Source organism: Rhinolophus sinicus, linkage group LG04, assembly GCF_036562045.2.
Source record: "Rhinolophus sinicus isolate RSC01 linkage group LG04, ASM3656204v1, whole genome shotgun sequence".
Lineage (NCBI taxonomy): Eukaryota > Metazoa > Chordata > Mammalia > Chiroptera > Rhinolophidae > Rhinolophus > Rhinolophus sinicus.
The window spans coordinates 113,418,729-113,432,578 of NC_133754.1; the positions used below are offsets into that span (position 1 = coordinate 113,418,729).

General features: G+C 41.7%; 1 protein-coding gene across 8 annotated transcripts in view; it reads right to left on the reverse strand.

Annotated features, from left to right (window-relative positions):
* FANCC (FA complementation group C) overlaps positions 1 to 13,850 on the reverse strand; it is a 261,715-nt gene that overhangs the window by 30,034 nt on the left and 217,831 nt on the right. For all 8 annotated transcript variants that reach the window (XM_074330248.1, XM_074330249.1, XM_074330251.1 and 5 more), the window contains one exon: positions 4,471 to 4,627. In XM_074330248.1, the coding sequence (XP_074186349.1) occupies positions 4,471 to 4,627 (157 nt within the window). The remainder of the gene's footprint in view (positions 1 to 4,470; positions 4,628 to 13,850) is intronic.

The following is a 13,850-nucleotide window of genomic DNA, read 5'->3' on the forward strand; positions in this document are numbered from 1 at the left end:
TTATTCTTTTCTATTTTCAAAATACTAAATGTAAGACTATAAATATCCCTTTTACATTTTAGGATCTATTTTGTTCCAAAACATTCAAGTTTCTTTCAACAAATTTGAGATGGAAAAATATTCTTTTTAATCTTTACCAGATGTTGTTTATACTACAAGCAACTTTTTTCAGTACTCCATAATTCAATTATTGTTTAATTAGTGATAAATCTGTCATTTCTAGGCTTAAAAAAAAAAAAAAAACTTAACAAGTACCAAATGTACTTTTGTGTTTTAATTTACCCGCACTCTCTTAGAGCACCAAGACACAGGGATGCCAGCTCTGGGTGCCGAACAATATCCCCTAAATCTAAAGTTCCTCTTGCTAGCCCGGCCCAGTGGCCTCCATCCCATCGGCTTGTGCAGTCTGAGCAGGGAGACAGCTAGCTCCTCAGCCCCCTGCTTCTCAGCTCAGCCTCCCAGGTCGACCACTGCCCTGTTTTTATTATTTATTTTTAAATTTTCTCTCTCTCCTTTCCTCTCTGACTGGTTACAAAGTCCTGCATCCCCAACAGTGAAAACAAAACCTCCCGTCTGGGCCTTTCTCTTTATAGGGACAATGCTGGGTGATCTGGTGCCCCCCTGAGGTCGGCACTGGAAAGTGCAGCTACTGTCCAAGACGCAGGTTCTTTTTCAGCCACAAGCATAAGCGGCCACTCACTTCCCTATTGTACCCCTGCTAAATTACCTAATTCAGCTCTAGTTCTATTACATGCATCACATTAGAGAACCCCAAAAAGAAATTCTTAAAAGATTGCTAATGAACAAGTAGGAAAAGAAAACCCTAGAACATTAGTAAAAAGTTACTCAAGCACAAAAAAACTGACATCACCCAGGATGTGGGGGTAATTCTTCAGTATCATCTTTTATTAAAGGAGAATTGTGTTTGGAATTTTGTGTACAGGAAGTTTCTTTTTCTTTCTGAAGTGGTTACGACTGCTCTCTGGACAATGAAGACAGAACACTTCCTACCATATCGGGGATGACAAGGTGCACGGAGGTACCCGTGTGTTTTCTTATTTTTAGTCTCTTGTTAGAGCACGAACTAATCCCCCCCATCCAGTTTTATCGCAACATACTTGACAAGACAAGGAACTCATTTTAATAGAGCCACGAAGACTTTCACGTAGGAGAGAATACAAGGCATATTTTTTTTACTTAAAATATGAATAAACAAAAACCAACCCTGCCTCCCTTTCCCCTCTCCACCCTCCTCTGCCACCTGCTCTCCGTGGGCAGGTCTGTGAAGGTGAAGCAGCCGCCCCTCCAGATCCAGCCTGAGGGGCAGGCAGCATGTGGGGAGGGCATGGGAACCAGGGTACCTCACAGCCTTGGCTTGCAACACGGCAGCCAAGTACAGGGCTGCTGTGCCACCCAGCCAGCACTTTTCATGCAAATGTGAAACACAAACAATAGCTTTCTGGGCTCCACAAGTAGAATTGTAACTGGAAAACATAACATCCTTCTGATTCTGGGCCAGCCTTGGGAAACCAAACAGTCCAGAAAGCTACATAGTTGGCAAGTGGCTTCCACTGCTTATAGTGACATCAGTTTTTAAGGTCAGGTCCAAGCTATGGATTACGGCCTTCCAGTGCCTGTTCCGTCACAGGAAACGTAAGACCACCTGATTTTGACACGTGCCAGTCTGCACAATAAAGGACAAACTGAGGTTAATACTGTGATTTACTTAAGAGACACCAAATGTGGCAGGTAACTATGTACTTGGGGGTGGTCCAGCCAAAGAAGCCTAAGGGTGAGTCTCAAAAGTAAACTTCGTGTATGTATATGCGTTTAGAATTCAGGTGCTATTAGATTAGTGCCTTATTATTCACAGTTTTAATGGAAAATACCAGGCCTCTGAGTCCCTGAGAGACCAAAGAACATTTGGGGAGATCATTTCACTTTGTATAACCTGTACCACACTTTTATCTTTTGTTTTTGCAACATCTTGGTAACTATAGAATTTCCATGGCTAATTCTGGACAGTCCCAAGAGAAAGAAGCATAATTAACAGTGCTCCATGTAAAACACAAGTTACGTAGACCATCACACTTTAATTACTCTCAGAATCCAACGCTAGTGTAACAGGCATCGAGTTTCTTCTAAGGGAAAGCACAGCAGTCCCATGCTATCTGAGTCTCCGAGATCTCGCTGATACTTTTGCACGGTCCTGTCACTGCACCAAGATACTGGGCTGTGATAAATTAATCAGATTATGCAATTAGGAAGCCGTTCTTCAGGTTACCCTTCTAATCACTCAGGCACGTCACAGGCTTATCCCAGCCTCCTTGGTTTGCTGGCACAGCAGGCCCAGGATAGCTGAGGAGAGCAGCCCACGCCAGTCAGGAACTTCCAGCTCTGTACTTTAATTACCTCCTTGAACCTTAAGGCATACAGAGGTCACATCCTGCCAATGCCACAATAAATTAAACCAAATAACACCCTCTGGAGTCCCCCTTTAACCATAATGGAAGCTCCGAATCTCTATACAATGATCTTGATAAATGCTCTTGTACATCAATGGACTCCACAGCTGTTTGACTGGGGAAGATTGTTTTAAACTATAAACTGGAGGCTGAAGGTTATACAGTATGATGTTTAATGAGAGTGCCTGCCTTCTCTCCCCCTCACTGGCAGTGACATCCTGTGCTTACGGAACTGTTGCTCAGCCTGACGTCCACAGGTAAAAAGGACACAGAAGGTTCAGAGAAGAACCACAAGGACTAATGAAAGGCTGCAGAATCAAACCAAATCAGAAAAGTCAATGAAACTGGAATTTTTCTATAGAGAAAAGAACATTTACTAAAGGCCTTGGAAGCAAGGATATAGCTCAGTTACTATATTTTGCCACTAAAAAAGGACCAGAGAAAATTATAGCATGTTCATTTAAATTAGAAATACAGAGTTCCCTGATAATAAAAGTAATGGTTGGAAAGGGGTGCCTGGGGGTTTCTAAAAGCCTTTATTTGGAATTTTATTGTAATTATTTTTATATAAGAAACATTCTTACTCTCACAATAAGTGCAACTCTTTTTAATGGTGAGGTCAAGTAGTAATTTTCCAAAAAAAACCTCTCTTTGGGCTCTCTCAGGCTTTATACCTATCATCTTTCCTTCCCCCGTTTTTTTCCCTATCAAACACTGTAAATTTCCAAATCAGTTGGGTTCAGTTTGAGCCACCTAACTCACAGGTGAAAGCAGCAAGCCTACTGGTGACTGTAACACTACCCATCCCCTGGAACAACTCCGATGTGAAGGGAGAGGAGCCCAGAACAGAAGGGCCATAACCAGGGCTGTGGGCACACACGTGTGGGCTGGTGGGGACCGATCAGGCCCTAAGACAAGAAATGGAATGCAGGGAGAAGGCCACTGACTCAGTTATGATCGCCTTACACAGCCTCCAGTTTGAAAGAGAAAAAAGAAAACAGAAAGTTCCAAATGAATTAAACAAACAGAAGGTGTTTGGGGTGTGGAGGGTGTGCAAACTCAGCCACTTCAGGGCTCTCCACGCACAGAGCTCGCGCCTCCCAAGTCAGCTTCGTGGGGAGAGTGAACACTCTCCTGCCCGGTTTCCTGGCCACCAGCTTCAGATCTGACTGTTCACTATCTCTCTCTGCACTAGTTCTCTCCATCTGTAACAGGAAGAAAATGTCTGCTCTGTCTCCCCGGGGTTACCAGAGCTAATGAGAAAGCATGTTGGAGCCACTGCGGTTCCTGCAAGACGGACACCCGGGAACACAGCACCTACTCATAGTGTCTGAATCATTTCTTCAGGGTGCACTGATCTTTATTCGTGCTCACACAAAACTGCACTTACATTCCAGAGCAGCCTCCCACAGACGGTCCAATTCTGAGGATGGCCTGGGAGACCCGGCCTGAGCCTCTGACTCCCCAGATCTGAGAAGCCCTGAGAACCAGGGAGACAGGCATCCTGCATGGAGCTAGGGTTCAAGGCAGCAGGCTTAGAGCAGAAGAAAACGTACAGAATTCTTAAGTTGTTTCTATGGTTTTAACCATTTTCTGAGGCTTGGTGTAGCTCTTGAAGAGCTAAAAATTTATTTCTGATTTTTTTTTCTTTAATTGATTACTCCTCTCATTCATAAGATCTTCATTTTTAAACTTATTTCTCATGTGGAAATAAGAAATATTGTTTCAAAAAAGTTTGTTGTCCAAACGTCAGCTCTTGTGAATATGCAATATAAGGTGCAACAATCAAGTAAATCTTGAATCTTTCCCAATAATTGACATATGCCCTAAAAATGCAGAAAAGCCCTCTACGTTAGGTATTTTTAAAATAAAATGTAAATACATCATTCATTTAAAAGGAGTCAATTGCTCTTCTGTTTACATTTTTCCCCCTTGCTCTGCCTAATGAAATGATACACAGCATCTTCTTTAAGGATTTTTCTCCTCATCAAAGTCCAGCACATACCAGCAATGAATCTTTCATAAAGCATTCGATCCTTCTCAGAGAATTTCTCTCACTGGAGATTAGTTTTTCAAAAAGATGCAGCACTGCTTTTTCAAGGCTGGGAAGGTGTCGAAGCCAGAGGCAGACTATCGCTGACTTGGGGAGAGAAATCTTCTTCCTTTCAATAAGAAATAAAATTTTAAATAGAAACGGCTTATGGGAAAAATAAGATTAAGAGAGCTCAAAACACAAAAAACGAATCCAATTTGTGAATCTTCTTTTTCCTCATGATCATAGCAGTAGTTAATATTTAGAGTATCAATGAATATTTACCTAGTATCTATTTGCAAAATAATGTGAAAATGCTTCCACTTCAGTTCAAGAAATTAGAGAAATGCTCAAAGAAAAACAAATGCTTTCAAAAAGTATAAACAAATACATAGTGATGGAAGACAGAGAGTGAGAAAAAGGCCTTGAGATATCTAGGTAAATGTAGTCCCTAATCTAAGGAACAGCTATGTTTGAAAGTGCATCATGATGGTTTCAAGTGTGGAATCAGACCTGGGTTTGAGTCCTAGAGCTACCACCTACTAACTGTATGACATTGGGAAAAGTACTTAACCTTTAAACCTCAGTTTACGTATCTATAAAATGGGCCTATCTCCCTCAGTGTTGTCAAAAGGCTCAAATGCAGTAATAACACATGTACAATGATCAGCATAGTGCTTGACACCTAGTAAATATTCAGTAACTGTATTTGTAAATCTGTTGCTTGAAAGTTAAAAGATATTCTTCTTCAGTAACAATTTCACATATGGTGGTTATGACCTGTTTGACCCACAGTTGATCCATAGCATGATACTCTACAGACCGCAACCACTTTGTGTAGCTCAGTTTCTACAGGAAAGTTCTCTTGTGTCAGGTCACTGTGTCAGGAGCTCTACTTCCCCTGTCGGGAGGGAGCATAAGGGGGACATCTATCTAGCTCTGAACCACTGGTGGGACTTGTCTTTCTTCTTTTAGCCCTGCTTTTACAATGTCTCCTGCCCTTTCACCTGTGGCATCACAGACAGCAGAGTGCTTTCCAGGTTCTGCCAAAGATGGTTACTGCTTTTAATAAGGAAAACAAAAGCTAGAGCACAAAGGTTCCCCAATACATGCCACCCCCACTTCAATATCTTTCCCTTCACCCTCACTTCTGGGCCTTTTCTCTGCAGGAGCTGGCATGAAGCCCAGGGAATGGGTACAGGGCAGGAAATGAATAGACAGGACACACAGGGTAGCAATTTCTGGTGGTTTCTTTTTCTTCTCCCTCAGCATAACTCCTGTAGACCTTGCCCTGAATTAACTGTGGGCAAGACTAGAAGAAGCTTGAGTGTTGTGGGGTCTGTCACAGGAGCAGGCAGAACGGCAGGAGACAGGGAGGGCAGGATGCTTTCCTCTGACCCTCTTTCTGATCTCACATTCTCACCCTGAGCTGCAACTCTCCCGGGAAGTTTTGCAGAACCCTTTCCCCCCACTTCCCCATGCCTGGCAAAGAAGAGCTGCCACTGGGCCCCCAAACCCGCATCACCTGGCACATTTTCAGGACACACACACACACACACCAGACTGTGATGAAGGCAATGAAGGATAAAAGAGGATGAGGTAAAAAAGAAGAACAGGAGGGACCTAATTTAGATCAAGTGGTCAGGGATTAGCTAGGTGAAGAACAGTGGGAAGAACTTCTATTCAACAAAGTGCTGGAAGTTCTAGCCACAGCAATCAGACAAGAAAAAGAAATAAAAGGCATCCAAATTGGTAAGGAGGAAGTAAAATCGTCATTATATGCAGATGACAGGATACTATATATAGAGAATCAGTTGCATTTGTATATACCAATAATAAAACATCAGAAGGAGAAATTAAAAAAAAAAAATCTGATTTACAATTGCTTCAAAGACTATAAAATACCTGGGAATAAATTTAACTGAAGAAGTAAAAAATCTGTACTCAGAAAATTATAAGACACTGAAGAAAGAAATGAAAGAAGATACAAATAGATGGAAACACATACCATGTTCATGGACAGGAAGAATTAATACAGTTAAAATGCCCATACTGCCTAAGGCAATATACATATTCAACACAATTCCTATCAAACTACCAACGATGTTTTTCACAGAAATAGAACATATAATCCTAAAATTTACATGGGACCATAAAAGACCCCGAATAGCCTCAGCAATCTTGAGAAATAAGAACAAAGTGGGAGGTATAACGATACCTGACATCAAATTATACTACAAGGCTACAGTAATCAAAACAGCATGGTACTGGCATAAAAACAGACACATAGATCAATGGAACAGAATAGAGAGCCCAGAAATAAATCCATGCCTATATGGCCATTTAATCTACAGCAATGGAAGCAAGAATGTACGGTGGGGTAAAGACAGTCTATTCAATAAATGGTGCTGGGAAACCTGGACAGACACATGTAAAAAAATGAAGCTGGACCTTATACCATATACAAAAATAAATTCAAAATGGCTTAAAGACTTAAATGTAAGATCTGAAACCATAAAATTCCTAGAAGAAAATATAGTAAGAAACTTCACAGACGTTACCCAGAGTAAGATTTTTACTGATATATCCCCTCACGCAAGGGAAGAGAAAAAATAAACATGTGGGATTACATCAAACTAAAAAGTTTTTTCACAGCAAAGGAAACCATCAATAAAACAAAAAGGGATCCTACTGAATGGGAAAAGATATTTGCCAATGATATATCTGATAAGGGGTTAATATCACAAATTTATAAAAAGAACTCACTTAACTCAACTCCAAAAAAACAAACAACCCAATTAAAAAATGGGGAGAGGACATGAAGAGACATTTTTCTAAAAAGGACATACAGATGGCAAACAGACATATGAAAATGCTCAACCTCACTAACCATCAGAGAAATGCAAATAAAAACCACAATGAGATACCACCTCACCCCAGTCAAAATGGCTATCATCAATAAATCAACAAACAACAAGTGCTGGCTCGGATGTGGAGAAAAGGGAATGCTTGTGCACTGTTGGTGGGATTGCAGATTGGTGCAGCCACTATGGAAAACAGTATGGAGGTATCTCAAAAATCTGAAAATGGAACTACCTTATGATCCAGCAATTCCACTCCTAGGTATCTATCCAGAGAAATCCAAAACTCTAATTCAAAAAACTTTACGCACTCCTATGTTTATTGCAGCACTATACACAATAGCCAAGACATGGAAACAACAGAAATGCCCATCGGTAGATGACTGGATTAAGAAACTGTGGTACATTTATACAATGGAGTATTACGCAGCCATAAAGAAAGAAATCTTACCGTTTGCAACAACATGGATGGACCTAGAGAACATTATGTTAAGTGAAATAAGTCAGACAGAGAAAGACAAATACCATATGATCTCACTTATATGTGGAATCTAAAGAAAAGAATAAGTGAATGAACTAATCAGAAACAGTTTTGGAGACATAGAGGAAAAACTGAGGGTTGCTAGATGGGAGGGGGGTGGGGAGAAGGGGGAAGGTGAGGGGATTAGAAAACAGTCAGTAACCACAAGATGGCCACGGGGTTTTGAAAATTAATTTGGGGAATGTAATCATTAATGTTGTAAAGATTTTACAGGGTATCTGATGGACACTTGTCTCATTAGGGAGACCACCTCAGGGATGATGTAGATGCCTGATCACTGCATTGTACACCTGAAGCTGAAGCTGAACAATAATGGATATCAACTACAAGTTTGTGTGTGTGTGTGTGTGTGTGTGTGTGTGTACGTATATACTTACAAGAAGCGGAGTACAGCATTAGGAATAGAGACAGTGGAAATGTAACGGCTCTGTGCAATGTCAGGGGGATAGTGGATGGGGGGAGGGGGGTTCACACAGTGTGAGGGATATAAATGATAAACGTCTAAGTATTGCTTTGTCTTGTGCACCTGAAACTAATAAAAAAATAAAGACTAGTGGGAAGAGCATTCTAGCAGAGGGAACGGAAGCCGTGATGGCCCTGAGGTAGGGAAGAGCAAGATCAGAAGGAGAGAAGCCCCAGGGAGCAAAGGTGAAGTGACTTGTGATGAGGCTGTGCAGTACCACAGGCCAACGTAAGCATTTGCGATTTTACTGTGATTATTCTGGCCCAGGGATTTCAAACAGAGAAGTGCCAGGATGCAATTTACATTTCAAAGATCACTCTGCAGCACGGAGAACTGAGAGCAGGGAAAGAGTGGGTGTAGGGAGCCCAGGAGCCGGGGAAGTGGGTACCGGCTGGGACCTGGGTAGCAGTGGAGACGGAGTGAAGAGTGCCTGCAATGTGTGTCAGCAGCAGTATCAAGAGAAACTGGCAAAGAGTCTGATGCCAGGTGGTGCAGCTGAGATAGCGATCAAGGCGATCCCAGGTTTCTTGAGCAATCAGATGGATGGACATAGCATTTACTCAGAAGTTAAGAAGATTTGTGAAGGATTAACTAAGAGCTCAGTTTGGGGTGTGAGAATTCAGCATATCTGAGGTGCAAGCCAACTGAGATATGAGATAGAATATCCAAGTTGGACGTTCTGGGGAGAGGTCTGGGCTGAAGATACACATTAGGGAGCTGTCAGGGGCATGGAACGGATGAGAACTCATAGGGACAGAGGTCCGAGTGAGGAGAAGAGGTCCGGGTCTGTGCCCGGAGGACTGCCAACCCTAGAGGAAGAGGACCTGCACACAGGAAGAGGCAGGAGACACGCAGGTAGAGAACAATGTCACTGCGGAACAGAAGGCCGGCCTGGCTGTGACCAGAACTGCTCAAAGGACATGGGGAGGGAAGCACAAGCACCGCACTGGGCATCCCTGTGACCTCCCCAACATACACTGTTGATGAGGGATGGAAGTTGAAGGCAGAGTCAATGAGGAGAGGAAGTGGAATAGCCAGGTCTTCAGGACGGCTGTGCAGAGTGCTCCACCAGAAGGGTTTGTGCGCTCCGGGCAGGGATAGCTGACCACTGGGGGGCCAGAGGCAGAGCAGTGAGGGAGACTGAAGGACCCACAGCTCCATTGATTCAGGGCTTACCTGGGACAATGCCAAGCATTTTACCTCTATTGTAATCCTCGTAACAACCCTACAAGACAGGCACCATTATTGCCCTTGTTTGATCGACAAGGCAGTTGAGATCAGAGGGATGGAGGACTTACAGCTCTCATTTGAACCCAGGAGGTCTGATACTACAGCTGGTCCTCCGATTCAAGCTATGCAGAAATCTCTCCACTCTGCAGGACGGGGAGGAGAAGGCGCTGTACAGAAGACGGGGCCTTGGGGGCGGGGAGGGGGAGCAGATGGCTTTCCAAAGATAAGCCAGATACTGGGTCCCTGTGTGCACTCGCTTTGTGTTTGGGGAGTCTTTTCAAAGTCCAGGCTGTCAGCCAGCTTTAGCCATGTTAATGGGCTGCTGGTGTCTGTCCAGCTTTGTAGAGGAAGCAGAAAACTCCTTCAGAGTAGGAGGATGCTCTGTAGCCTCTTTCGTAGAACCAGAGAGCCCCCAAGAGACGGGAAGCTCTGAGGCACAGAGAGGAGAAGCTCTTCCCTTCCCAAATAGCAGGGATGTCTTCTAAACCGCTCTCATCACAACTTATCTTTGTTCAGGGTCCCTATAAAATAAATACGCCCGCCATTAGAAAAGTTCCTCACTTCAGTAGAAGTTGCTCAGAGGCGGCACCATTCCCAAGCTCTCTGAGCAGCCATGCATTAAGGGTGACATCTACCATCACACAAGTCACAGCGGCAGAGCGATACCCAACTGTACACGCTGTTGAGAATAAGCTGTAGATTACTATGACAAATGTAAAACCAAACCTAGGGTAAAATGGTAGTTCCATCAAATATCTGAATTGAAAGATACTGCTTAGTTACAAATTTACACAGAATTTGCAAAAGTTCTGTAGTCGAGGCAGTAAGTACATACAGATTTGTTTATCTGTGGGGAATATGTTCCAAGAACCCCCAGTGGATGCTTGAAACTGTGAATAGTACCAAACCCTATATATATGAGATGTGATCAAACAATACAGGGAATGTTTAAATAAAAAAAAATTGTTACAATAAAAGACACATTGCCATTAATCCCCCTCAAAATACTCTCCCTCGCTTTGAACACACTTATCCCATCGTTCTTGCCACTTTCTGAAGCAGTTGTGGAAGTCCTCTTTCGTGAGTGTCTTTAGTTGTGTTGTCATGGCTGCCTTGATGTCCTGAATCAATTCAAAACATTTACCTTTTATGGTCATTTTCACTTTGAGGAAGAGCCAGAAGTCGCATGGTGCAAGGTTTGACGAATAAGGTGGATGAGGACACACTGTAATGTTTTTATTTGACAGAAATTGATGTACCAGAAGCGATGTGTGACATGAAACCTTTCCATGTGATCACAAAATACAGTGAATTCTGCTACCGAGAGCCATCCCACAGAAAGGCAGGGATCTTCAATACGGGAAGAGGCACATTGAACCTCAGTAACAGTGTGTGACGAGTTTCAACCTGTTGGGTGCCATCAATGATTCAGGACATGGAGGCAGCCAAGACAGTACAACTGAAGACACACATGAAAGAGGACTTCGAGAAGTGCTACAGAAAATGTTAAGAACAATGGGATAAGTGTGTTCGAAGTGATGGGGATTAATGGCAATGTGTATTTTACTGTAATAAAACTTTTTTTAATTTAAACATTCATCATATTGTTTGACCACACCTTGTACCACATTTTTTTCCTATACAGTGGTACCTCAGTTTTCAAACATAATCCATTCCGGAAGATCGTTTGAGTTCTGAAACAGTTGAAAACCGAGGCACGGTTTTCCCATAGAAGGTAATACAAAATGGATTAATCTATTCCAGACCTTTAAAATCAACCCCTAAAACTGCAAAGTTTACTATCTAATGATATCATAGATCCATAAAATTTATGGCCTTCGTAAACCAAAATGTTCGTCACCGGAGACGTTCGAAAACTGAGGTACAAATGTACATATACACCTATGATAAAGTTTAACTTATAAATTAGGCACAGTAACAGATTAACAACAACTAATAAAATAGAACAATTATGACAATGTACTGTAATAAAAGTTACATGAATGTGGTCTTTCTCTCAAAATATTTTATTGTACTGCACTCCCCCTTCTCTTTTTCATGTAATGATGAGAGACGATATGATGCCTACGTGTGAGATGAAATGGGGCTGATATGATGGACAAATGATTCATGTTCTGCACACGACGGCATGGGGCAGAGCAGGGCAAGATTTCATCATGCCACTCAGAAAAGTGCATAACTTAAAAACTTAATTATTTCTGCAATTTTCCATTTAATATTTTTAGACTGTGGTTGACCGCAGGTAACTGAAACCACGGAAAGCGAAATCACCACAGATAATGGGGGACTAATGCAATATTCTTGTTCTATTCTCAGACTCACTTTGAAAACCGTGTATGTTCACAATTGTCTTTTGATGAGATCCTTGATTCAGAGCACACTCTCCTAATTACTGTGAATGATTAAATTTATGGATCCGTGTCTAATATGTGAATCATGTATTATCAATAAAATCTATTCTGCTCTAAAACATCAAAGACTTAACTCTTTATAAACAGTCCGGGCTGAAGAAATCACCAAAGCGGTATGATCTTAATATACTTTCCTAACAGCATTTGGTTGGGCCAACACATTCATATTACATGCAATGTTCTAAATGTGTACCAGGTTGGTTTGGAAATAAAAACGTCAAATTACATTACATGTCAATTATATCTCAAAAAAAAAAAAAAAAACCTGGAAAAAAGAGGCAAATTACAGAAGAAATGCAAATGGCCAATACAAATATGGAGATTTTCATTCTTAATAGTAAAAAAAAAAAGAAAAAGGTAAACTAACACATCAAGGAGGTATCATTTTTCACCCTCACATCAGCAAATATTTAGAAGAGTGCCATCCAATGTTGATGTAGGTCTAGGGGCTGAGTGTCCTCAGAGGTGGGACGGAGAATGGCTTTGCCTTTTTGGTTAAGTCATGTGGTGCCACCTAACAAAGTATAAAATACACATGTCCCTGGCCTTAATAATCATACTTTTGTGAATCTACTTGGTGGTAATAAAAGCATCAGTTAAAGGATATTTACGGCCCCAATATTATAAAGACAAAATGAGAAACAACTTGAATGTACACATTGGCAAATAGCTGAAAATATTATGGTCCATCCATATCCGGGAAGATGTTCAATGTTTAAAAAATGAGCTGGATCTATATCCTTTGAGAGGTATCCAAAATATGTTGGTTAAAAGACAAAACGTATTTAGGGACTCTGAAAAACTTCATTCTAATCAACATGTTACTCATAGAAACGCTAAGGCTGTCTTTTTTCTCATCTAACTATATTTTTTCCATCCATTCAGTCTGCATACTGATCAAAATGACAAATTCAAGGGAAACAGGATAAGATAAAAACTTGGCTCTCCAAAACTCTTACCTAATACTCACAGGAAGTTTTCTGCGTTATAATGATGTTTGAGGGAAATGGCAGGGCATTTGGGACTTATGTGTAATATTAATACATTATAATTTTCTCCTTTAAAATACTGAGGAATAGACTCCTAGTCATTGCTTTTATGTAGAACATCTGAGTTTCACTAACAATTTCTGACACACGGCAGGATATGCCTGGATAGGACACTGCCCTGTCCAACATCTCATGCTATTAGACTTTTTTAGACAGATGCCTCCTTGACATTTCGAAAACTGTACTTTGTTTCCCCCAAATGCTCACTTTGGTGAGGCAGTTGTTTGTCCCATCGTCTTTAAAAAGAGGTAGGTAAAGTAATTGATTCTGATCCTTATTAAATCATTTTGGCTCCAATTTTTTTTTTTTTTTTTAATTGGGGAACAGTGTGTTTCTCCAGGGCCCATCAGCTCTAAGTCATTGTCCTTCAATCTAGTTGTGGAGGGTGCAGCTCAGCTCCAAGTCTAGTTGCCATTTTCAACCTTAGCTGCAGGGGCGCAGCCCACCATCCCATGGAGGGAATTGAACCGGCAACCTTATTGTTGAGAGCTCCGCACTCTTACCAATTGAGCCACCCAGCTGCCCTCCAAATGTTTTTTGTAGCTTCAAAAAAAAAACAAAAACGTGGGATTCAGTTCTTTACAAGAAAGGTTCCTGATGAGGGTGGTGCCTGTCAGGGGGAAATGTGTTCTAAAGCTGCTAAGAGGCAGAGGAGAGAGACAGGAAACTTCTCCTATGAGACAAACACCACATTACCTCACCTTTCCAAACCAGAGAGAACAAGGGCTGCTTGGTCTGCCTGAGAAGCCCACAAAAATTGGGACCGGCTTTTCTGGA